This window comes from Phoca vitulina, unplaced genomic scaffold, assembly GCF_004348235.1.
Source record: "Phoca vitulina isolate PV1807 unplaced genomic scaffold, GSC_HSeal_1.0 scaffold14, whole genome shotgun sequence".
Taxonomy (NCBI): Eukaryota; Metazoa; Chordata; class Mammalia; order Carnivora; family Phocidae; genus Phoca; species Phoca vitulina.
Window position 1 is genome coordinate 7,144,484 of NW_022589717.1, and position 27,556 is coordinate 7,172,039.

Sequence of the window (27,556 nt, forward strand, 5' to 3'; positions counted from 1 at the left end):
TATAAGAAAATAAATTTTAATTTAATAAATGAAACAGTAAATGGAGAAAATGCAAAGGTGGCACAGAAAAGAATTGATTAATTTTATTGGCAGAAGATGTTCAAGGAATGCTTCAAATTCCCAGGGAAAGTAAAATCTATGCTGGGTATTAAAGGAAGGATATGAGTTCAATTGGGTGTAAAAAGATAAGGGAAAGGGACTTTCAGAGAGAGGAAAAAGCACATTTTTAAAGATATCAAGCAAGAGAACAGGATCAAGTAGGTTACTATCTGGGGCACCAAAACTGAAGTGGTGAAAGACAATAGATGAGTCAAAATCAGTAAAGTCTTAGTATGCCATGATAAAGAGACTAGACTTCTTCCGGAGGCAAAAGGAAAACACTGACGGATTTTAAGTAGATGCATGAAATCACCTAATTTGCTCCTCAGAAAACCTTCTGATAACAGATTGGGAAGGGAAAGGGGAAGTTAGGGAAGTTACGTAGTAGAATAGGTAAGTTCACTTTTTTTTAAAAAAATTTTTATTGTTATGTTAATCACCATACAGTACATCATTAGTTTTTGATGCAGCGTTCCATGATTCATTGTTTGCATATAACACCCAGTGCTCCATGCAGAACGTGCCCTCTTTAATACCCATCACCAGGCTAACCTATCCCCCCACCTCCTCCCCTCTAGAACCCTCAGTTTGTTTTTCAGAGTCCATAGTCTCTTATGGTTCGTCTCCCCCTCCGATTTCCCCGCCTTCATTCTTTCCCTCCTGCTATCTTCTTCTTTTTTTTTTTTTCTTAACATATATTGCATTATTTGTTTCAGAGGTACAGATCTGTGGTAAGTTCACTTTTGAGTTTACAACCTTGTGTTTAGAATAGTGCTTGGCATATAGTAGGCACTCAATAATATTTATTGAATGATGAACAAAAAGTTATTATATGAATCAAAAGAAATTGATAAGTCTGAAGAAAAACCATAGAAACAGAACCTACATTCTGCTTGCTTACTTATTAGTATCTTATTACCAAGATATTTTCACAAACTAATTAATTAATAAGCAAAACAACCCAATAGAAATATAGGCAGGATATGAATGGTAAGCTCATGATAGGGGAAATCTGAATGATGACTATACATATGAAAATAAGCTCAACTTCACTAGTAACCAAGGAAATACAAATACCATTTAAATCCCATGAGTTAGAAAAATATTTAAACGTCTAAACAAAACCCAGTCTTAACCAGGGTATCAAATTGCTGAGACTTTTTCATGCTACTGGTGGTAGTATAAATTGGTGAAACCATTCATTATAGAAATCACCTTGGCAATCAGTAATCAGTAAGTCAGAAGATACATGTGTCATTTTAGTCAACATTTCCATTTCAGATATCAACCCTAGAGACATGCTCATACCTGTACAGAGAGACATGTTTAACAATGTTCACTGCAGCTTCTTTGCTTCTATCAAAAATTTAGAAATAACATAAATGTGTATCTTCAGGAGAATGGATAAATTTTAATATATTTGTATAACAGCATAATCTTCTGCAGTAAAAATGAATAAATCAAAGCTATATGAGTAGAATTTGAATAATCAAGTCTCAAAATATGACTGTAAAAGCTTGCAAAATGATACATGTAGTATGATGTCACTCATGTAAAGTTAATTATGCAAAATAATGTTATTATAAATATAAAAATACATAGATATTACATAGATATTACATAGATAAAAATACCAAATTTGAAAGCCTGGTTGTCTCTGAGGAGGAAAAGTGAAATGGGGTTGGGGAAGGTTATATAGTGGGCTTCAGCCTATTTTTCTTTTTAAAAAAGTCAAACAGATATAACAAAATTAAAATTTAGTAAAGTAGGTGATGTACAGACAAGTGTTTATTTTTTATTCTTACATATTAAATGTTTCTAATGAAAAAATCTTTTGAGAGTAGAAAATTTCAGAATTACCTTTGCTCTCAAGTAAAATACTTTCTTAGCATCTAAATACATTTAGCTAGTTTTTTTGTTTTGCAGATTTGAGTGATGAATTAGCCCAGAAGCTGTTTGATGTTTCAGAAATATCTTCAGCAACAATGGCCCATTCATTGCCCACAGCAGTTCCAGAATCTCCTAGAATTTATCCTGCAAGGACACCTAAAACACCCCGAACACCCAGGTTACAAGATCCAAACAAAACACCAAGATTTTATCCTGTTGTTAAAGAACCAAAAGCTATTGATGTAAAGGTACACAAAACAAGCGGGAATATAAAGCGTGCATTTTATATCCTTTAACATTACAAAATGAGACTTTTTAGTTTCTATCATTTTTTTTAAATATATATTTTAGATTGTAAGAATTCGCTTAAAAATGGTATTTTACCATAGTGATGTTTTCTCAGGTTAAGGAATAACTTCTTTACAATTTGTAGTGTAATTAATGTCGATCAGAGGGTATAATGAAGAATCACACTAAGTTGTATTTCCTTTAATCCTTGTGTTGAAACCTAGCAAAGGACCTTCTTTGTTAAGTTTTGTAACTTGTGAGATACTGAGTTTTGTGACTTCATGTGATTTCATAATGTGTCATCCACAGTATGAAAATGTTTGAGCTAGTTTCCAGTCAGAGGGTTTTAATTTACTTGTGAAGTTCACACTACTGAAGTAATTGCAATGTTTGACTTCTTTTTCTTTAGAGTCCAAGAAAGAGAAAAACAAGACATAGTACAAATCCCCCTCTAGAGTGTCATGTTGGTTGGGTAATGGATTCCAGAGATCACGGGCCAAGAACATCTGTCAGGTACTATATTTGTCAAACATGGCGTGGTTTTTGATTTTAAGTTGAAAACAGTTACTAATTAGGCATTTTTAAATATTTTTAAATATTAAAAATTTATATGTTAATAAAGTATGGAACAATGAAAATAGTTTTTGAAAAGAAGCCAAAGGAAAAGAAATAAGTGGGACAATTTTCCAATAAGTACATTAAGGAATACTTGAGTAGGACAATCTTTTTTCCGCTTAAACTAGTTTCCACAAATGTGTACTCTTAGATAAAAACTATGTAAGTTTATGAAAGATTCCAGAGTCTCAGTGGCATTAATTCTTAGTGAATTAATGTGCTAAACAATCCACTCAAACTATATAAAGAATATGGAAATAAAACATTGTTATTTTGAAATTTTTCCTTTTGGGGAAAATAACTTAGATTAGCTGACTGTTAGTAGTAAGTGGTTTTTCTTTTAGCTTTAATTTTTTTTAAAAAGACTATTATTTACCTCAAAAGAGATGATAGAGCAAACATTTGATAATGCCAGTTGTGCAATATAATATGGTATGTTTTGGGGCGCCTGGGTGGCTCAGTTGTTAAGCGTCTGCCTTCGGCTCAGGTCATGATCCCAGGGTCCTGAGATTGAGCCCCACATCAGGCTCCCTGCTCCGTGGGAGGCCTGCTTCTCCCTCTCCCACTCCCCCTGCTTGTGTTCCCTCTCTCGCTGTATCTCTCTCTGTCAAATAAATAAATAAATAAATAAATCTTAAAAAAAAAAATATGGTATGTTTTGTCCTGTACAGTGGATGCAGAGGTGATTTGCTGCTAATTGCTTTGTATTCCTTGTAAACACATTTTGTGTTTGTGTAGATATTTTCAGAATAATTATCTGACCAACTTTCTAACTGAAAACTTAGCTTTAGGAAAAAGTGTTCTTTGACTGGTTACTAGAAGGGAAGGATTAGATAGTTTCAGTCAAAGAAAAGCTAGTGAGTTTATCATGATCTGAAAATCTCCTCCTCTGTCTTTCCAGTGATGTTTATTTGGTACTTTTACGTTTTGTTCTCATTAATACAGTGTCCTTAAAAGATAAAATGTGTATATGTTTTTTGCACGCCTTTGTATACTTATGGTTATTGTGTTCTAAGTGATTTTGAGAGTTTATTTTCCAGGATTTTTTTTAAAAGATTTTTATTTATTAAAGAGAGAGAAAGAACGAACAAGGGGACGGACAGAGGGAGAAGCAGGCTTCCTACTGAGCAGAGAGCCTGACAACGCAGGGCTCGATCCCAGGCTTGGGATCATGACCTGAGCTGAAGACAGACACTTAACCGACTGAGCCACCCAGGCACCCCTCCAGGATATTTTTTTTTATCAGAGCAGTATATTTAGAGATCAACAAATAATGGTGAAAGATGTTTAGTCAATAACATTTAGTTTAGTTAGAACATTTAATGGAACGTTTAGTTAGGAATATGTTCCTTACAATTCATTTTTTATTATGTTATATCTTTTGTTATTAATAATTCATCTATATAGTGATTTATTCATTCCCAGGCACCACTCCACCTTCTCCCACAAGTAAAATGTATCAGGAAAGCAGGGGCTTAACATTGTGTTGGGCGCATTCCTAGGCACTGAGTAAGCAGCAGAGAACAAGATAATTACAGTCCCTGCCTTTCTGGAGCTTAATTCAGGGGTGACAGACAAGTATTTATAATAATGACTAAATTTTTTTAATTGATCTATTTTTTAGAGTAGTTTTAGGTTCACAGGAAATATTGAGTGGAAGGTACTGAGAGTTCCCTTATACTCCCTGCATTCCTTGCCTTCCACACCACAACCTCACCCACTATCAACATTCATATGTTTAGATCATCTACATTTATGTACTTATGGATATCGTTGGATTTAAATCTACCATTTTATATTCTACTTTTCTCATCTCATCTTTGGTTTTTTCCCTTCCATCTTTTGGATCAGTTGAGTTTTTATAATAATTCTATTTTATCTCTACCATTGGCTTCTCAGTTATATCTCTTATTTTTTATTGGTCTTCTACTGTTCATAATACATATTTCAACTTAGTCTACTTTCAAATAATATTATACCACTACATGTATAGCATAAGAATATTGATATCGTAAAGTTCCATTTCCTCCCATCTTCTGTGCTATGCTTTGTTATTACTTTTCTTTAGATAGTTATCTTTTAAAGACATGAGAAATTTTTATTTTATTTATTTATTTAGATTTTATTTATTTGAGAGAGAGAGAGTGCATGGGGGGGTGAGAAGGGAGGGGCAGACTCCCTGCTGAGCAGGGAGCCAGATGATCAGACATCCCTGGGGCTCAATCCCAGGACCCTGAGACCATGACCTGAGCTGAAAGCAGACACTTAACTGATGAACCACCCAGGCGCCCCAATGTGAGAAATTTTTAAAACATTTGCTCTCATTTTTACCATTTCTAATGCTCTTCCTTCTTTTTTTTTTAATTAAAAGATTTTATTTATTTATTTGACAGAGAGACACAGCGAGAGAGGGAACACAAGCAGGGGGAGTGGGAGAGGGAGAAGCAGGCTCCCTGCTAAGCAGGGAGCCCGATGTGGGGCTCCATCCCAGGACCCTGGGATCATGACCTGAGCCGAAGACTTAATGCTTAACGACTGAGCCACCCAGGCATTCCAGTGCTCTTCATTTTCTTAAACATTTCTTGTTGTACAGGTCTATTAGCAGTGGATTCTGTCAACTTTTGTTTATCAGGAGAAGTTTGTTTTTTTCTATTTTGAAAGATATTGAGTATAAAATTCTTTGATGGATCTAGGTATGGATACGGTTATATGTGTATATATGTGTGTGACACACAAGGTGTTTATCCAAGTCATTGGATTTATTGTTTGTTGTCTTTTATTCAGTTAGGAAAATTTTCATCTCTTATCTCTTCAAGTATTTTTTGCCTGTGTTCTTGTTGTTTGTTCCCCCTTCTTCTGGGAATCCAATTACATGTACATTAGACCATTTGTTAATATCTCACAGCTCTTAGATGATCTGATCTTTTTTTCTACTTTTTCTCTTTGTAATTCATGTTGGATAATTTTGATTGAGCCATGTTCAAATTTACTTTCTTCAGCTGTGTCCAGTCTCCTGATAAGTTCATCACAGGAATTTTTCATTTCTGATATTGTGCTTCATATATTTTATATTACCATTTGACTTCTTAATAATAGTTCTCCTTTTCCTACTGAAATTCTGTATCATGCATGTTGTTCTCCTTTCCACGAGTTCCTTCAACATATTAATCTAATCATAGTTATTTTAAAGTCCACTGTGTGATCATACCAATAGGTGGGTCATCTGCTGTAAATCTCCTTGTTTTTTTTTGCATTATCTTTTGATTAAAATTTTAATTTTCTTGTCTTTTTCTGTCTCATAAATTTTGATTGAATTCTAGATTCTTGCTTTTAGACTTATTTCATGCCTCTAATAGCTCCAAATCTCAAACTGAGTAAACCCTGATCTCTTTCCATTATATTTGTTCCTAATCTGCAGAATGTTGCTAAAATAAATCCTAGGCTGATTGATAAGAATATAGATTCATATACTCCAGTTATACTTAAATCCCCAGTACAGTATTATAATTTTATTTTCTCCTATGATTTTTTAATAACATTTTCTTTTCCCCAGCTTATTTTATTATAAGAGTATAGTATATAATATGTATAGCATACAAAGTATGTGTTAATTTTGTATGTTATCGGCAAGGCTTCTGGTCAACAGTAGGCTATTAGTAGTTAAGTTTTTAGGGAGTTAAAAGTTACATGTGGATTTTTGACTGTGTAGGGTGTCAGCACCCCTAACTCCTGCATTGTTCAAGGGTTAATTGTATAAACATATATGTAACTAATAACAGGCCCTCAAGATCTATGAAGCAAAAATTGGGGCACCTGGGTGGCTTAGTCAGTTGAGCATCCAACTCTTAATTTCAGCTCAGCTCATGATCTCAGGGTTGTGGAATCTAGCCCCGTGTCAGGCTCCACGCTTAGCAGGGAGTCTGCTTGAGATTCTCTCCCTCTGCCCTTCCCCACTGCTCTCTCTCAAATAAATAAATCTTTTTAAAAAAGATATATGAAGCAAAAACTGAAAAAATTGGAGGGAGAAATAAACAGTTCTACAAGAATAGTTGGAAATTTCAATACACTACTTTCAATAATGCATAGACCAACTTGACATAAGATGAGTAACAAAATAGAGGACTTGAACAACATAATAAACCAATTAGACCTAACAGATATATATATAGAATATTCTACCCAACAACAGCACAGAATACACATTCTTAAGTACACACAGGACATTCTCCACAATAGACCATGTGTTGGGCCAAAACAAAAACTTCAATACATTTTAAATGAGACACCATATAAGGTATCTTCTCTGCCTGCAATATAATGAAGTTAGTAGAAATCTGTAATAGAAGTAAAACTGGAAAAATCACAAATATGTGGCAATTAAACAACACACTTTTAACCCATGAGTCAAAGATGAAATCATAAAGGAAATTAGAAAATACTTAGAGATATATGAAAGTGAAAACATAGCATACCAAATCTTAATGGAATGGAAGGAGAGCAGTGCTCAGAGGGAAATTTATAGCTATAAATGCCTACATTTAAAAAAGAAAAGAGATCACAAATCAGTAACCTAACATATTTTAAGAAACTTGAAAATGAAGAGCAAAATAAACCCAAAGCTAGCAGAAGGGAGGAAGGAAATGTTGAAAATGAGAGCAAAAATAAACAATAAAGAGAAGAGAAAAACAAAGAAAATCAGTAAAAACAAATGTTGGTTCTTTGAGAAGATCAACAAAACTAACAAAGTTTCTTTAGACTGCCAGGGAAAAAAGAGAAGATGCAAATAACTAAAATCAGAAATGGAAATGGAAACATAACTAACCAACCTTACAGAGATAAGAGGATTCAGAGAGAATAGTATGAACAATTATACATCAACAGATTAGATAACCTGTAAGAAATGCACCAATTCCTCAAAACATACAAATTAAACTGATTCAAGAAGAAATCGAAAATCTCAACCCATACATAAGAGTAAAGAGATCAAATCATTAATCAAAAATCCCCCAACAAAGAAAATTCCAGCCCAACTGGCTTCACTTGAAGTAAATTCTACCAGATATTTAAAGAAGAATTAACACTAATCCCTTTCAGACTCCAAAAAATTGAAGAGAAGGGAATGCTTACTCTGTGAGGCCTGCATTACCCTGATACCAAAACCAGATAAAGACATCACAAGAAAATAAAATAATATACCAGTGTCCCTTATGAATAGAGATGCAGAAGTTCTCAACAAAATATTAGCAAATGAAATCCAGCAGTTGTCAGGGGCACCTGGCTGGCTCAGGTGACTCTTAACCTGAGGGTTGTGAGTTCAAGCCCCATGTTGAGCATGGAGCCTACTTAAAAAAAATAAATAAAAATAAATAGGTTTTTAAAAAATCCAGCAGTATATTGAAAATATTATTCACCATGGCCAAGTGGAACTTATCCTAGTAATGCAAGGGTGGTTCAACATAAGAAAATCAGTGTAATACATCATATTAATAGAACTAAGGAAATGACTGGGGCGCCTGGGTGGCTCAGTTGGTTAAGCAGCCAGCTCTTGATCTGGGCTCAGGTCATGATCTCAGGGTCCTGGGATCAAGCCCCACATCAAGCTCCAAGCTCAGTTGGGGGTCTGCTTAAGGATTCTCTCTCTCCCTGTCCCCCTGCCCCTGCTTGCACACACACACTCTCTCTAAAATAAATAAATAACATTTTTTGAGAAAGAATTAAGGAAATGACTACATGATCATCTCAGCTGACACAGAAAAGACATTTGACAAAATCCAACATCTTTTTATGATTAAAAAGTGTTTGAAAACTAAGAATAGAGGAAAAATCCCTCAACATGGTAAAAAGTATTTATGAGAAACCCACAGCTAACATCATACTCAATGGTGAAAGACTGAAATCTGTCTTCCTAAGATCAGAAACAAGACAAGGATACTTGCTTTCACTGTTGGTATTCAATGTTGTACTGAAAGTTCTAGCCAGAGCTAGTAGAGAAGGAAAGGAAAGACATCAAATTAAAAAGGAAGGGGTAAGGGGCGCCTGGGTGGCTCAGATGGTTAAGCATCTGCCTTCGGCTCAGGTCATGATATCTAGGGATCAAGCCCCATGTCAGGCTCCCAGCTCAGCGGGGAGTCTGCTTCTGCCTCTCCCCCTGCTTGTGCTCTCTCTCTCTCTCTCAAATGAATTAAAAAAAAAAAAACTTAAAAGGAAGGGGTAAGACTATCTCCAGTCACAGATAATGTGACCCCATATATAGAAAATCCCAGAGGATCAACGAGAAAGATACTAAAGCTAATAAACTAATTTGGCAAAGTTGCAGGGTACAAAACACAAATCAGTTGTGTTTCTATATGCCAGCATTGAACAATTTGAAAAGGAAATTAAGAAAGCAATTCTGTTTACATTAGCGCCTAAAAGAGGTAAAAGTTTTGTATGCTGAAAACTACAAAACACTGCTGAAAAAATTACAGCAGACCTAAATAAATGGAAAGACATTTCATGTTTGTGAATAGGAAGACTTAACATTGTTAAGACATCAGTGCTATCTAAAGTGATCTATAAATTCAACAACATCCTTATCAGAATTCCAACAGCCTTTTTCTTTTTTTTTTCTTCCAAATTTTTATTTAAATTCCAGTTAGCTAACATACAGTGTAATTTTACTTTCAGGTGTAGGATTTGGTGATTCATCACTACATACAGCACCTAGTGCTCATCACGAGAGGCTTCCTTAATACCCATTACCCATTTAACCCATCCCCCTACCGGCCTCCCCTCCAGTAACCCTCAAATTGTTTTCTATAGTTAAGAGTCTGTTTTATGGTTTGCCTCTCTCTTTATTCCCCCTGTGTTCATCTGTTTTGTTTCTTAAATTCCACACCTGAGTGAAAACATATGGTGTTTGTCTTACTGACTTATTTTGCTTAGTTAGCATAATACTCTCTACCTCTGTCCATATTGTTGCAAATGGCAAGATTTCATTCTTTTTTATAGTTGAGTAATATTCCATTGTGTGTATGTATATATATATATATATACCACATGATCTTTATCCATCAATCAGTGGACATTTCGGCTTTTTCCATAATTTTGCTATTATTGATACTGCTCCTATAAACATTGGGGTACATGTGCCCCTTCAAATCAGTATTTTTGTATCTTTTGGGTAAATTCCTAGTAGTGCAATTGCTGGGTCAGAGGGTGGTTCTCTATTGTAACTTTTTGAGGAACCTCCATAGTGTTTTCCAGAGTGGCTGCACCAGTTTGCATTCCCACCAGCAGTGTAAGAAGGTTTCCCTTTCTCCGTATCCTTGCCAACATCTGTTGTTTCCTATGTTGTTATTTTAGCCATTCTGACAGGTGTGGTGAGGTGGTATCTCATTGTGGTTTTGATTTGTATTTCTCTGATGATGAGGAGTGATGTGTCTATTAGCCATATGGATGTTTTCTTTGGAAAAAATGTCTGTTTATGTTTTCTGCCCAGTTGTTAACTGGATTATTTGTTTTTGGGTGTTGAGTTCAATAAGTTCTTTATAGATTTTGGATACTAACCCATTATCTGATATGTCATTTGCAAATATCTTCTCTAAAACTCCAAAGGTCGTCTTTTAGTTTTATTGATTGTTTCCTTCACTGTGCAGAAGCCTTTTATCTTGATGAAGTCCCAGTAGTTCATTTTTGCTTTTGTTTCCCTTGCCTCTGGTGACATGTCCAGTAAGAAGTTGCTATGGCCTATGTCAAAGAGGTTACTCCCTGTGTTCTCCTCTAGGATTTTGATGGTTTCCTGTCTCATATTTAGGTCTCTCATTCATTTTGAATTTATTTTTGTGTATAAGAAAGTGGTCCAGTTCCATTCCTTTGCATGTGGCTGTCCAGTTTTCCCACCACCATTTGTTGAAGAGACTGTCTTTTTTCCATTGGATGTTCTTTCATTTTTTGGTCAAAGATTAGTTTACCATGTTGTTGTGGGTTCATTTCTGGGTTTTCTATTCTGTTCCATTAATCTATGTGTGTGACAACCATTTTCACAGAAATGGAAAACCTTACTCTCAAATTCATATGAAATTGCAAGGAGTCCTGAGAAGCCAAAACAGTCTTACAGAGGAAGAATAAAATTGGAGGACTAACACTTCCTGACTTTGAAAGTTACTACAAAGCTCCAGTATTAAACTAAAGCACCTGGGTGGCTCAGTTGGTTAAGTGGCTGCCTTTGGCTCAGGTTGTGATCCCAGGGTCCTGGGATGGAGCCCCACATCGGGCTCCTTGCTCAGCGGGGAGCCTGCTTCTCCCTCTGCCTGTTGCTCCCCTTGCTTGTGCTTGCTCTCTCACCCCTGCCCCCTGTCAAATAAATAAAAAAAGTCTTAAAAATAAAAAAAGGTAATTGTAAACAAAAAAGAAAAAAATAAAACAACAACAACAACAAAACCCAAAAAATATTATGGTCCTGGCGTAAAGACAAACAAGTGGACCAATAGAATAGAATAGAGACCCTAGATATAAACCCTCATATGTCTGGTCAGTTTATTTTCAAAAAAGGGTGCTAGAACTGTTCAGTAGAGAAAAGGCCCATTTTCAACAAATGGTACTGGGAAAACTGAATATCCAACATGGAAAAGGATGGATAAGAATGGATCCAGACCTTATACCCTGTACAAAAAAATTAACTCAAAATTGATCAAAGACCTAAACTTAAGAGTTAAAACTATAAAATTGTTAGAAGACAGCATAAGGGAAAATCTTCATCACCCTGGATTTGACATTGGTTTCTTCAGTATGACACCAAAAGCACAGGTAACAAAAGGAAAAAATAAATCATACTTCATCATAATTAAGAACTTTTATGTATCAAAAGCTAGTATCAGAGTCAAAAGACAATCTACTCAATAGGAGAAAATATTTGCAAATCAAATATCTGATAAGGAATTAATATTTAGAATATATAAAGAACTTCAAAAACTTGGTAACTAAAAAAAAACCCAATTCAGAAACGGGCAAAGGATTTGAATAGACATTTCTTTAAAGAAGATATACAAATGGCCAATAAGCCCTTGAAAAGATGTTCAACATCATTAGTCATTAGAGAAATGCAAATCAAAAACCACAGTGAGATACCTCTTCACAGCTACTAGGATGGTAATATAAATAATATATGTTGAAGTCTTAACCCCCAGTGTGATTATATTTGGAGCTAGTACAGCCTTTAAGGAGACCCATTAAAGTTCAATGAAGTCATAAAGATGGGCCCTATTTTAATAGGACTGGTGTCTTTATAAGAAGAGGAAGAGACACGAGGGATGTCCTTCTGTATATATGTAGAGGAAAAGCCATGTGAAGACACATTGAGAAGGTGGCTCTCTGTAAGCCAGGAAAAGAAGCCTCACCAGAAACCAGTGCTGTTGGCACTTTGATCTTGGACTTTGTAGGAGTGCTGTCAATTCTGACTCCATCTTTTGCCTTCCATCTTGTTCCTGTCTGCACAATGACCTTCCACAGGGCTACATGTTCCAGGCCTGTTGGAGGATACTGTGTGCTCTAGCTGGAATGAGGGAAGGTGTATAGATTGTGCCACTTTAGACAACTAGTAGAGATCCCTCTGGCACAGAGATGGCGCTACTTTAGATAATTACCCTTTGACCTCACCACAATGATCTCCCTGCTCTGTAGATTCTGTAGATTAAGGTCTGGACTTTGTGGAAAATAGCTGCATAGTGCTGAGATCATCCATCCACCCCATCCCCCTGGCAGTAAGTTGCCCTAAATAAAAAACTAAATAGTATGGAGTAGCTTGCTTTGTGTTTTGGTCTCAAAGTGCCTTCTCAGTCCAGAGGATAGTTTACTGTCCCTCCTCCACCTTCTAATAGACTTCTGGCCTCCAGAACTGTGAAGAACATAAATTTCTGTTGTTTAAGCCACCCAATCTGTGGTATCTTGTTATGGCAGCCTGAGCTGTCTAATGTGTATAATTTTTTTAAAAATTGAAAATATGGGGCACCTGGGTGGCTCAGTTGGTTAAGCACCCGACTCTTGATTTCAGGTCAGGTCTTGATTTCAGGTCAGGAGTTTAAGCCCCACATTGGGCTCCATGCCCAGCATAGAGCCTACTTAAATACATACATACATACATATATACCTGAAAATAAATGTTTGTGAGGATGTGGAGAAATTGGAACCCTTGAGCATTGTTTGTGGAAATATAAAATGCCACAGCCACTGGAAAACAGTTTGTCATTTTCTCAAAAGGTTAAAACATACAATTACCATATGTTCCAGCTATTCCACTCCTAGGTATATATCCAGAAGAATTGAAAACAGGGAGTTGAACAAACATTTTTATGTCCATGTTTATAGAAGTATTATTCATAACAGCCAAAAGACGAAACCACCCATGTCCATTAACAGATTACTGCATAAACAATATGGTATATACATATAATGGAATATTATTCAGCCATATAAAAGAATGAAAGTTTAATTTATGCAGCAACAACGTAGAAAGACCTTGGAAACATGCTTAGTGAAATAAGTCAGACTCAGAAGGGTAAATATAGTATGATCCCACTTGTATGTGAGGTACCTGAATAGTCACATTGAAAGAGACAAAGTAGAATAGAGATTATGGGGAGCTGAAGGGAGGAGGAAAGGGCTAATTATTGTTTAATAGAGTTTTTGTTAGGGATGATAAAGAAGTTTTAGGTATAGATAGTGGTGATGGTTATATAACATTGTGAGTATTTAATGCTGATGAATAGTAAGCATGCTTAAGAATGATTAAAATTAAATATCATGTGTATTTTACCATACACGCAGACATGCATACACAAACTCCTAAAAAAAATCACCACTGATTTCATTAGAAAAGTCTTTAAGTATTAGTGGAAACTATCAGGCTCATGGCGACAAATACAAGGTTTCAAAAATTCTGATATTTGCATGAAAGCTCCGTTTTCCTTGACATTACAGATTCATTTTGTTCATTTTCAGGGAAATGTCTGACACAAAATGAAGTCTGAATAACCATAATTTGTTGTTTTCTAATTAAAAATGGTGTTCCATGAAAAAATCAACTAGGTCAGCTCACAACTTTATCACACAAGTGCTTTGGCTTAAGACAACTCTCGGGGCGCCTGGGTGGCTCAGTCGGTTGAGCGTCTGCCTTCGGCTTGCGTCATGATCCCAGGGTCCTGGGATCGAGCCGGTCAAGTTCCCTGCTCGGTGGGGCCTGCTTCTCCCTCTCCCTCTGCTGCTCCCTCTGCTTGTGCACTCTTTCTCTCTCAGATAAATAAAATAAAATAAAACAAAATAAAACAAAATAAAATAGACAACTGTCTCAGTTCGAGCTGCTCTAACACATATTCCATGGACTGGGTAGCTTAAATAACAAGTTTATTTCTCACAGTTCCGGGATGAAGGTGCCAACAGATCTGGTATCTGGTGAGGGCCTGCTTTGCAGATGGCTATCTTCTTGTATCCTCACATGGCAAATAGCAGAAACGAAAGCAAGCTATCCCATGTTTCTTTTTATAAGGGCACTTACCCCATTCATCAGAACTCTACCCTCATGACTCATTTACCACCTAATACCATCATATTAGGGGCTAGGAATTCAAGAAACATTCAGTCAATAAAAATAGCCATTGTACTTTGATAATGCTGCAAAAGTGCTTTATGCTTTCATCTCATTTTTTTTTAAAGATTTATTTATTAGAGAGAGAGTGGAAGGTGGTGGTGGGTAGGGGAGAGCAAAGGGAATGGGACAAGCGGACTCTGAGCTGAGCATGGAGCCTGACTTGGGGCTCGATCCCAGGACCCCGAGACCATAACCCAAGCTGAAACCGAGAGTTGGACGCTTAACCAGCTGAGCCACCTAGGCGCCCCCCATTTTTTTCTAATTATGATTAAAAAACACATAAAAAATTTACCATTTTAACCATTTTTAAGTGTACAGTTCAGGAGTGTTAAGTATATTCACATTGTTGTGAAACATTTCCAGAACTTGCTCATTTTGCAGAACTAAAGCTTTTGTTCCATTTTGTCACACACAATAAGACAGGTACTCAAGGCTTGAGATTTCATGAAGTTAATTTTTTTTGCTCCATCAAGGACATCTTAAGTTGAAACTGGCATTTTTAAAATCTTGCACGTGCACTGCAGTGAATAATACAACCACTAGTATGTAAAGTTTGGTGCCACTGCCTCAGTTGTCATCAGCGGTTTTATACACCATGGCTTTAGTACTATCAGTACAAAGGTGAACACAGTGAAAAGAGCAAGTAAGACCTTAGTGTTTTTGCGAAAATGGTCTCGAGTTGCAAACTTTCTGAAGAGTTCTTGGGAACCCCTCCAAGCATCCGCAGACCACACATTGAAAACCACTGATTTAGATCAGTGTCTTAGGAAGATCACTTTGAAAAACAAAAACAAAACGAAACACAAGAAGTTCACTTTGGTGGTAGGGTAGAGGAGGGAGACTGGAAAAACAAGGAGACCGGTTAGTTTGAGTAAAAGAGGAAGAAAGCCTATATTTGAATAATGGAGTGCAGACAAAAAGGAGAAGACCAATTTCGGAGATTTTTCAGAAGTGGAATTGATGTACAGAATTGCAAGTATGTCTTTGGACTCATGAAATTATTGCCTTTGTGCCAGATTTTATTTCTTATTTCCATTTATCCAATTTACATCATTTACTTAATTACTCATGAAAATTGAAAATTTTTCCAGTACCATAAGAAACTAAACTAATAATGATCTGGAAGAGGAATAAGCTAGCTATTCAATTACTTACTGCTTCTACTTACTGCTTTAGTTTGGGAATTTATAACCATGTTCTTTATCATCTTCTGAATATACCTGTGTGTTAAACATAAATAGCAATTCATATATAGTTCTTTATGTCATTAGTTTAGTTTTAGGAACTACTGTCTTTTCCAATGTTCAGACTCAATAACAAACAAATAGCACAAATTGTTTAAACACTTGGTTCTTGATATTTCAGTTTGAAGGCTTTTTTCCCCCCTCCTCAAACAGCAGTTCAAATGCTTCACCTTCAGAAGGTGCACCACTAGTAGGAAGTTATGGATATACTCCTCATTCATTTCCAAAGTTCCAGCACCCTTCTCATGAACTTTTGAAGGAAAATGGCTTTACCCAACAAGTGTACCACAAGTATCGTCGAAGATGTCTAAGTGGTAAGATGCTTGTCCTTTATGTAGCTATGTTTAAAACTAAAATATAATATTAAAAAATGTGACATTTAGTATCAGGTTAAGATATCCTTTTATTTTGTTATAATTACCTTAAGTATTCATGTGTTTTGTAGCTTAGATACATCAAGAAATAAAGTTTAGCATATTCTTGTTACTATTGACGAATGCTTAAATTTGAGCAATGAGTCAGAAAATGGATTAATATTTGTCCCTTATTTAGAAGAAACCCAAATACATTTTGGAGATTAATATTTTAAGTTATGTAAAATGTCTGCTGTTTTGACTTTAGTAAGTTTCTTTAACAAAAAAATGTTTTATTATTTCAACTTTTTCCAGAGAGAAAACGCTTGGGAATTGGCCAGTCCCAAGAAATGAATACCCTCTTTCGTTTCTGGTCCTTTTTCCTCAGAGATCACTTCAATAAAAAAATGTATGAGGAATTTAGACAACTTGCTTGGGAAGATGCAAAAGAAAATTACAGGTCAAATATTTTATACATTTTTACAGTTAAGGGGTTTTCAAAAAAATAATATAAAAACTAGTACTGAAGTAGCCCAGTTTTGAACTATGAAAGTAGTTCAACAACATAACTGGAGAGAGGGCTGTATTAGTTTCCTATTGCTGCATTGCAGATTATCCCAAAACTCAGAAGACTAAACAACAAACATTTATTAGTTTACAGTTTCTAAGGGTCAAGACCCTAGGAACAGCTTAGCTGGGTGGTTCTGACTTAGATGTCTCATGTGCAGGCAAGGTATTTTACTAGGCTGCAGTCTCTGAAGACTCGACTCAGGCTGGAGGATTCTCTTCAAGCTTATTCACATGGCTGTTGGCTGGAAGCTTTAGTTCTTCACCACATAGGCCTCCCATTAGGCATTAAACAACATGACTTCATTCAGAGGAAATGATCTAAGAAAGATGGAGAACTTCCAAGATGGAAACCTTGGTGTCTTGTATAACCTGTGCTTGAAAGTAACATACCATCACTTCTGCCATGTTGTAAACACAGACCAACCCTTGTACCATACCTGGTAGGAGGAGACTACCCAAGATTGTGAATACCAGGAGGTAGGATCATTTGGAGTCGTCTTAGGGGCTGGCACAAAGGCCAAATGAAATTTGAAAGAACCACTAGAGACTTCCCTTGCATAGGCATACACATCCCCAAATTGATAAATACTTAGAGCTAAACTAGTTGTTAAGATACCTTGAGCCAAGAAAAAATAAAGCCCCTCATGATGTGTCCAGACTCATCTATCAGATCTCATTTTTTTCCTACTAGCGCTCTAATTCTCTAGGCAACAGTGGTACAGAACGTGTTCTCTGAATGACACAAGCTCTAGCCTTTAGGTGTCTATATATATTCTCTTCTTCCTCCCTCTTCTTTGCTAACTCATTCTTTTCATCCAGGTAGACCTTGTTTTCTTGGGAAATGTTCAGGATAAGTTTTTTTTTTTTTTTTTTTAAGATTTTATTTATTTGAGAGAGAATGAGAGAGAGAGAGAAAGCACATGAGAGTGGGGAGGGTCAGAGGGAGAAGCAGACTACCTGCCGAGCAGGGAGCCCGATGCGGGACTCGATCCAGGGACTCCAGGATCATGACCTGAGCCGACGGCAGTCGCTTAACCAACTGAGTCACCCAGGCGCCCCTGGATAAGTTTTGAGAGTGTCTTTAGGGTGGAGTTGAGACCAGACTAAGAGGGTGAGAAGGAACATGAGATAGGCTCATGCAAACTGTTTATTCCTGGAAAATGGTAGGAGGAAGAAGAGATGGAAAGAAGAAATAAAGATAATTTTACACTTACTGTTTACTCAGATTTACCATTCTTCAAATTCTATTTGTAAATCTTAAATAAGAATATATTGTTAATCAGTTATTATGATCTTTGAAAGGAATACAAGATGCTGCAAATAAATTTTTCTAGAAAAAAATTACATTTGCCCTGACTTCTATAAAAATAAAGACTATTTAATTTTCATCCAGAATCTTTATCTTGATCAGGAATGACAGATACATAGTATGTTTACCTCTGTTTCTCTCTCTTCTGTTATTACTGACATCTCTAATCAGTCCCAGCACTGTTTAATGTTGTTCTTGAATTCAGATTTATAGTCTTATCAAAATTTTAACAGCTACTGCCAGTTTACCAGAGTTGGCACAAAAGGCAAAATTTGCTATTTCTGATTTTGATGTTCTCATTCAAGCTATGGTGTGCTACCCATTAGTGGATTGTGAAGTCAGTTTAGTAATTTGAAAAATATCAGACTGTACTGAACATAGTAAAGCTAAATTTTTTCACAGTTTCACATACATACATGCAAATTTAAGAATTGTTTGCAAAACTTATATATGCTTTTATGTACACATATTATATTTGTGAGTGTTATGTTGACTTGGTCACCAGATAAAGTATTTTTCTTACTCTTGTACTTAGAAAAGTTTGAAAGTCATTTTTATAATTAATCTCAGCATATTTTGCTCTTTCTGCAAACAGTTTGTTCTTCAGGACTTTCGAATAACTTTTCTGATATGCCCATGACTATCCAAGTCTAGGTTGGGAGTTCTTCTGTGTTCCTACAGTTGTCTGTGTATGTTTCTATTAGTTTTTTTTTTTTTTTAAAGATTTTATTTATTTATTTGACAGAGACACAGCGAGAGAGGGAACACAAGCAGTGGGAGTGGGAGAGGGAAAAGCAGACTTCCCGCCGAGCAGGGAGCCCGATGCTGGGCTCGATCCCAGGACCCCGGGATCATGACCTGAGTCGAAGGCAGATGCTTAACGACTGAGCCACCCAGGCGTCCCTCTAGTAGCTTTTTAACACATAATTTTGGGTCTGTTTTTGCAGTGTTCATGACTAGCCTGGATTAGCTTTCCTTAGGAAATATCACACAGTGGTTAAGCATCTGAAGGCTTTGAAATCAGACCAAAATTTGAATCCCAGCCTATTAATTACTGTCAGCTTGGCAAGTTATTATTCCCAGTAAGCTTTAGGTTCTTTATATATAAAGTAGGGGAAATTATGGTAGATACCCTCATAGGATTATTGTGAAAATTAAACAAAACAGAACATGTAAAGGTCTTAACATATGATACACAGTAAGTGCTCAATAAATTGTTACTGTTATTAGAAGATCAATACTAAATCTACCCATTGACTAAATTTATCCATTGACTAAAGATGGTTTCAAGAAGGAAGGAGCGAAATAACCTTTATATTATGTGTCTTCAACATGCCAGCTCTGGTCTAAGTGCTATACAAATATTATGTCATCTATTCTTAAAAAGTAGGATATGGTTATCCCCATTTTTAGGATATAATTACAGGCCTAAAATTCAAATATAGTTCTTTCTGCTTCTCAGCCTTTATGTTTTCCATTCATCTAAGCTGTCTCATAATGAGGGGTAAATAAATATAAATAACAACTGAGAGGCCAGCCATTTGCCGCTGCTCTTCACTCCAGCAGTTATGCTGCTTAGTTGGGTTGTTATTAATGTCATCCTTTTGGTCTTTGGATTTGGTTTACTAAAAAATAAGACTAAAAATCCAAATATTGTAGTAGTCTATTGGCCTTTACCAATATAAACTAATATATAACTAATATCAAAATAATATCCCGTGAAAGAAGTATCAAGGTGGATTTGTCATTTCTGAGATGGTGGTTCTTTAGTCCTTAGTCCGCTTAGCCTTCAGTCATACAAGCTCAAAGAATAGCATCACTTACGGCTACCAAAGCAAAGAGTTCAGGTCAGTGTGTGGGTGTATTAGTTGGTAGTCCCACATTTCTCTTGGTGGCTTGCCAAGAAACCTATTTATTCTTCTGGACAGACCATCACTTTCTATCTTGAAAATAAGCCAGTTACAAAAGACACACACACACACACACACACACACACACACACACACCCCTTCTTGTGAATAAAAGCTAGGCAAAATTATGTTACTAGTAATGAAGAAATTGTAGTCTTTATTCCACTAAGGCACTCAGAACAACTTAAGGATTCTAACTGAGGAATCTTTTAATTGTGACATGTTTTAGTTGAGTAAGCTAGACATGGTCCTTTTACTGCTGCCTTGTTGACTTTGTTCATTCTCATGGGTTCTACTCATCACCATTAATTAAAGGTTGAGCCCATGTAGTTTGCTAATCCACTGTCCAAAATTTGTCTTGGGTTCTCTAGGAAATTTGTTTTCTGATTTATGTAGTGATTACAATTATTTTAGCAAAATATCTTTTATGAAATGTACTTTATAACTGAAGCAGGGAAGATCTGTTAGGAGCCATTTAATTAGGTTTGTCATTTCTAGTTGAATGGGTCAACCACACATAGGGTCTAGGGCACAAAAGTATAGTCTTTCTCTCTCTTGAGTAAAGATTGTGTTCAAAAGTATTTAAAACCATGCACTATTATAAACCTCGGTTTGGAAAAAATTGAAAACATTCCCAATGTCACTAAATCTTTTGACAATTTCTTCAGAAATACCAAGGAGAGATCCTCTGTCTGTCCAAAGGAGCCACACTGTAGTTGCCCATAGGCTGCCTCATTCTGCAGGTTCCCGGTATACTTCCATGAGGTGCTATGGCTGAGTGAACAAAAATAGCAAAGCCATCTATGGATTACTAAATAACCACTTCAGCTAAAAAAAACCTGCATCCTAAAAATTACATACATTTAAGCCTTTGGTTTTTTTGCTTGGGGTTATTTGTGTCCTGTTTGCTTCTATCTATGAGATGTTTGCATTGTCATAGTAAAATTTTTATTATAAACCTTTTATTTCCTTTCTACAGGTATGGATTAGAATGTCTGTTCAGGTTTTATAGTTATGGGCTGGAAAAAAAATTCAGACAAGAAATTTTTAAGGATTTCCAAGAAGAAACCAAAAAAGACTACGAATCTGGTAAAACAAAACAAAACAAAACCCAATAATCTTATTCTATTTGGAAATTGTAAACCTGAGTCAATAAATAGGGAAGGAGTTCATAACTATTTTCTTCAGAATAGGCCATTTAAGACCTTCAGGCCACTATTACGGTTCTTGATGAAGGATGGGGCACCATATAGTAAGAAGGTCATCCCTGTGAGGTGTTGGAAAATAACCACGCCCAAGAGTTTCCTTTATGGAGTAGTATTTTGCCATTTTTCCCTTGACAAACATGAAGATGATACTCACTGATATTACATTACATGAAAATTCTTTGTAACATCAGCAGGTATGCTTGGAAAGATGGAATAGCACAGTAGGTAACAGTGCAAGCTTTGGGCTAGATCCATACGTAGGTCTGAATCCCATTTTCACCACTTGGTAGCTGTATGACCTTGGTTAAGTTACATAACTTTGTTAGCCTTAGTTTACTTATCAGTAATATACACAAGAGCACCCGTATTACAGGTTTGTATATGGTTCAAATTAGTTTAATATATAAAAACCACTTAATACCTGTTATATAACAAATGCTTACTAAATGTTAGCTGCCATTATTATTACAATGTCTTATTCTCAAAATCTAGGTAAAGTATATGTTGGAAGATAAATGGTCAATTGCTGATAGGATCATGTTTAATATGAATCATTTTTTAAATTCTGTATAATTAATTGTGAATATTTTTCTTTGTTATTAGGTCAGCTATATGGGTTAGAAAAGTTTTGGGCTTATCTAAAATATTCTCAATCTAAGACGCAGTCTATTGACCCAAAACTTCAGAAATACCTCTGTAGCTTTAAGAGGTTGGAAGACTTCCGCATTGACGTAAGTTTTAAGTCCTTTCTTCTGTAGTCTTTTTATTACCTTCATATTTTGAGCTTTCAGTGACTTTCTTAACTTTAATTTTACAATTTTTATTTTTTTAACTTTTTATTTTGAAATGGTAATTTTCTAGTTTTGAAATCAAACTTTAAAACAGGTGCAAAAATAGTATTAAGAATTCCCATATTCCCAAATGTTAACATCTTATGTAACCACAGTGCAATTGTCAGTTCACTTTAATTTTGGTATGCCCCTATAATTAAACATTTTATAGATTTAGTAACTTTTATGTAGGTATGTTACTAATTTCTCACTAACAGTTCTAAAATTTTTCACTTTCTATGTACTTCTGTACTTTTCATAATATGTGCTGATATAACATGAATTTAAGTTTCCCCACATAATAAAATTAAGACAAGAATGTTATGTACATATATAGAAACAGGAGAGTAAGCCTTAATTTGATTTCAAGAGGAAAAGGAAAGCATTAAAAAAAAAGAATGGGATGAAAATAAGATAAAGGACAAGGGGGAAAAAAAGAAAGAAGAATCAAAAGAACAGAAAAGAGGTGAAAGGAATGCTAGGTCCATCTCTGCTTAGTATTGTAATTTGTTTGTCTTATATTTTGTGTAAATAGGTTTGATGGCTCAGGGACAGAATTAATAGAAGTGCCTGTCTGTGGAATTAAGATGTTTCTAGAGTGGCCTAGCCAGTTCTATAGCAAGGACATCCTTGCTCTATAATAGTGACTTTTGTCCTATCTGAGCAGAAACTAAGAATTCAGGCCTCCGCTTTTAAATACAGTGGAAGATTGGAGAAGGAGGTTATGGTCTTAACTTGTCTCCAAATGAAAATATTAGTCTGGTGGTGTATAGTTCTGGGCTCCCAAATCTTTGTAACTGGAAAGGCCTTAAAAGCTGACTTGTTTAGTGCAGAATACCGTTTCACTGCCTACCCCCTCCTTGCTTGTAGTCTGAGGGGATTTGGGAGCTTAATGGATATTTATGTTTGAAAATGTTTAAAATTAGTACCATCAGTAATGCTCTCCAGTTTCCTTATCCTAGAAGTCCTAGATAAACCTTCAGACTCGCTAAAGATTATTTGATTTGGTATCTCTTTTTTCTCCCTGCTGCTTTCATTTATCTGTTAAACATTATCATTCAAACAAGCCTAGGATAGGAGTTTAGGGTTGGAAGGGACTAGAGTTATAAATGCTTTGCAGTTGACAGAAGTTGAAAAAAGAAGGAAAATAGGCTCTTTGAAACATTTTCTTGGAGGCAGGGAACCCAGCCTTATATTTATGCCCCGCAATGTAGTTCAAGTCCTAAAACGTATAAGAATCTTAATAAATATATGTTGAGTGAAAGAATGAACGAGTACTGATAGGCTGATTTAGTCAAGGAGGAAATTTAAGTTTAATACCTTAAATTGCTGGTAAGTTTTTGTTATACTAATAAAATCTACTGAAATGCCAACATAGTTTCCTTCTTTGTTGAAAAAGTCTGACTGTAGATTATGAAGGGAGAAAAAAAAGTAAAATTGTCACTATATTGTCTTTCATAATTTGCAGCCCCCTATTAGTGAGGAATTTGGAAGAAAAAGACATTCATCTACTTCTGGTGAGGACAGTAGTCGTCATAGACTTCCATCTAATTCCTCTAAAAAGCCACCAAATGCTGCTAAGCCTACATCTGCTAATCAGCTTCAGGTCCCAATAAACTGTCCCAGAAGGAATACTTCACAGGAGTCCAGTGACAATTCACACCAGGACAGTGCTGCCTCAGTCTCAACAGATGGTGAAATGCCTGAGAAATAGACTCTTATGAAAGTTGTTTGCCCTTGAAATCGACATTTACATCAGTATTTATTTGGGAAAAATCTTCTGATGTTTAATTGTGATAATCACAAAAAAGAAAAAGGAAGAAAAGTGGTAGCATTTTTTTCTAACAAGATAAATTCTAAAAACATTTTCCCTGATGTCATGAGCAAGGATAGTTTTGGTGACCTTTTGTAGAGATCCTCTAGTAACGTATTTTGGTCTCAGTATTTCTTTTTCAAAGCAATTGTTTACAAGAACAGCATTCCTTAAATATATACAAAAACAATACAAGGAATGCCTAACATTTCAGCTCATACTTCTTAAAGAAGATATAGTATGTTGTATTCATCTCTTCTATAGAGCTTTCCTAAAGAATCCAATTACCCTGTTATCAATTCATATTTGAACTTATCAAAAACAAAGGAAGATTACGTATGTATTTTTTAAATTTAAAAAAAGAATATAAAATGATAATTTGCTTTTCTTTTAGACATATAGTTTAAGGAAACTTCTTTTTTTAACCAAAGTATAATTATATTGCAGTCAAATTTGAAGTATAAAATATGTGCACTTTGGATGCTGGGTTTTGCTTTTTTTTCCTGTAGTCATACCTCATGATTTCCATAGTTATTGTTGTGCTGGTGTGGAGTGTTCTGAATTGGCATCAGCTGGTTACATATTAGAAGAGATTTACTTTTTGTGACTCTATAATAAACCTGCACAAGTAATTGAAAACTTGGTTGAGATTGGTTGGAATATTGTTCTAAATCAATTAAATCTTGCACTGTTTTGAATGCATCTGCTGTTTGTATATCTGCAGGTGGGTATGTCACAGGCAGTCAATTTAAAAGAAGTACTTAGTTTTTCCTTTTTGTTTCTTTTAGTTTTGTTTTATGCTCATGTTTTCAAGAGTTATAGCAAATTGATTTCTAATTTTTATTGCTCTTGCAACTGATGTAAATGATAGTTTCAGTTTTTGTGGGTATTAAAAAAATAAAGCACTTATTCTAAATTATTGGAATTGATTTTTAATTATTTTGTTTAGAATATAGTTGAAAAGCTATAATATCAAATTCTGCTAGTAGAAGACCATTATATTTTGTGAATGAAGTTTCAGTTATAAACTTATCCATTTTTATTTACCACATACATTTTCTTGGCAGAGCAGCTAGTTTAATACACTAAATTATTATTTTCTTTTTGATGTCTTGTTCTTATAGAGTGACAACATTGTAATACCTATAATCTTTGGATAAGTTGGCTATTCATCAGGAACTAAGAGATTTTCATTAGTTATTACCCATGCATAAGTGATAATCTGCAGTTTTATATTTAGTATTTGGGGGTCATTTTGATGTGTTAATTTTAGGAAACAGTCAAATTTGAATACTCAGAAAATACATTTTACTTAGAGATGTTGTAAAGAGAATGCAAAACAACTAAGGGATTAGAATAATACATTTCTAAATGTTTTCTTAAGTGGATATGTAGTTCTGGCTTCTCACTGAGAAATTTCCAGATCATACTCATTAGCTTTCAGGAGGTCTCTTGAAATGATCTAAAAAATTTTCTCGGTATCCTTTTTGTATTGAACACATACATCTGAAACCTGTATTTAAGATTATTTCTATTCACCTAAATATTCAAGTGTAAATTTGATTGGAAAATTGTATATTTTATATGAAAATACAGTAATCAAGAGTTTCGTGATGTGTAATTAGAAATTTTATCATTATTTTGGTTATAAAAGTAATACATGTAATTGGGAAATTCAGAAAAGCACAAAGAAGAAAATAAAGTACCTTTTTAAAAAAGAAAAAACCAAAATCGGTATCATGCTATACATCTGGTGTTATAACCTGCTTTTTCCACATCTTAGAGGTGAGCATTTATTGATGTCATTATTTCTACACCATGACTTTTACAAGTTACATAAAATACCAGCGTATACTTCACGTCGCATCATATTTTACATTTATCTGATCTCCTGTTGTTGAACTTTCGCATGTGATGAGGTTTGAGCTGTTGTAAACAACAACTTAATCACATCCCTACAGATGAATCTTTGTGTATATATCAAATTGGAGTTTCAGGGAAGTTCACATTTATGAAAGACTGACCTTAGCACAGTAATGGTTTTTGTCGTAAAAGGGAAAATCTTTGAATTTCTTTCAGTTATCAAAAACAGCTACTAAGATAGGTCTTATATAAAAGCAAAGTGGTGCAACAAGAACTTGAGAAAAGTGGGGGGGATACTTCTCTTTATGCCATTTCAGCTTATTAAAGGTTTCTTAAGAACACACTACTTTCAGATAGCAGGGGAAACCTGTACTTCGAGTATAAATTCCCAGTAGTTGAAATTCTAGGTAAACATGTATTCCCATTTAACATACTCTAGAATGGTTGCACAGTTTATATTTCACCAACAGCATCTGCTTTCCTACATCCTCACCAACACTGGTTATTATAAATCTTTCTCTTTGATAGATTGAGAAACAAAAAATATTATTTTAATGAGTTTACTAATGAGTGGTAATTTTTATTCTTTATAAACTACATTATTTGTAGATGGCTTGATCATATCCCTTATGTCTTCCTTTTGTTATTATCTTTTTCTGATTGATTTATATAGCTTTTTTACTTATCAAGAACATTAACCTTTTGCTTTCTAATTTTGTTTCTGCTAGTTTGACATGGTATGTATATTTTTTGATAAATTTTTAAAAATTTACTCCTTAAATTTTAAATGTAAAATTCAAGCAAATAAAAGCATTGTTATTTAATGAAAATAAATCTAAATAGCCCTACCCAAAATTTATGTAAGTCCCTAGAGACCTTAGATGCTTCCTTATGATTTTGCAGTTTTCCATTTTATAAGTAAAAAAACGTTAATATTATTTAAATCCAAACTACTTATTTTTTTAAGAAATAGGCGAGGCCATATTTAGAATTCTTTATACTAAAGTAATTATGAGGAAAAAAGTTATGCTTTAAAATCGATATTTTAGTTTTGAAATAGATTTTATGTTTTAAACTTGTTTTGCCAGTTTGGGACTCCACGCTGACATTCTCTCCTTGACTTTCTCTGACATGCTTCTCCTTGCCATTATACTAAATGATGTTACCACTTTCCTTTCTGTGCTTAAATCTTGTCTTTCAATTAATTTTTTAGTTTTTTTTTTTTTTTTAAGATTTTATTTATTTATTTGACAGAGAGACAGTGAGAGAGGGAACACAAGCAGGCGGAGTGGGAGAGGGAGAAGCAGGCTTCCCGCGGAGCAGGGAGCCCGATGCGGGGCTCGATCCCAGGACCCTGGAACCATGACCTGAGCCGAAGGCAGACGCTTAACGACTGAGCCACCCAGGCGCCCCTCATTTTTTAGTTCTTAAGAAACTGCTTGTTTTTATTCTTGCATAGGAGACTGATCCAATAGTGGGTAATACCTAATTATATCACCACTAGATGGCAGAATGGAATAAGTCAAATCTGTAGTCTTTTGACTGAGTGTGTGTGTGTGTGTGTGTGTGTGTGTGTGTGCATGTGTTGGAGAACTCTCCATCTTGTGGTGACATATAATTAAATCAATTACTCTTGCATTCCTAATAGTCCTATGTGTCTCAACAACTCATGATTACCTTGTTAGGGCAATGCCAAACTGTGCTTAGTTATTAGTAAATAAATACAGTAACAGCATTAAGATTTGTGTATGGTTAAAGATAAAAATACTATTGCTTTGGTTTTTTGTCCTTTTACTTTAAAGTTTGAAGTACTTCATTAGCATTATTTGTGTTTAACTCTCAAGATACAAACAAGCAAGAAAATTGTTAAGATACGTCTGTTTAAATGTCTGGCTAACCTAAGCTGTATAGTTAAATCACACAAGTGAATGGATCCTGCCT

The 27,556-nt window shown here is 35.1% G+C and overlaps 1 protein-coding gene across 4 annotated transcripts in view; it reads left to right on the forward strand.

Annotated features, from left to right (window-relative positions):
* LARP1B (La ribonucleoprotein 1B) overlaps window positions 1-23,749 on the forward strand; it is a 125,338-nt gene extending 101,589 nt beyond the window's left edge. For all 4 annotated transcript variants that reach the window (XM_032412821.1, XM_032412822.1, XM_032412823.1 and 1 more), the window contains 7 exons: window positions 2,026-2,237; window positions 2,687-2,790; window positions 15,913-16,073; window positions 16,428-16,572; window positions 20,881-20,990; window positions 21,713-21,840; window positions 23,408-23,749. In XM_032412821.1, coding sequence (XP_032268712.1) covers window positions 2,026-2,237; window positions 2,687-2,790; window positions 15,913-16,073; window positions 16,428-16,572; window positions 20,881-20,990; window positions 21,713-21,840; window positions 23,408-23,653 — 1,106 coding nt within the window. In that variant the 3' untranslated portion in view covers window positions 23,654-23,749. The remainder of the gene's footprint in view (window positions 1-2,025; window positions 2,238-2,686; window positions 2,791-15,912; window positions 16,074-16,427; window positions 16,573-20,880; window positions 20,991-21,712; window positions 21,841-23,407) is intronic.
* Window positions 23,750-27,556: the final 3,807 nt, after the last annotated feature.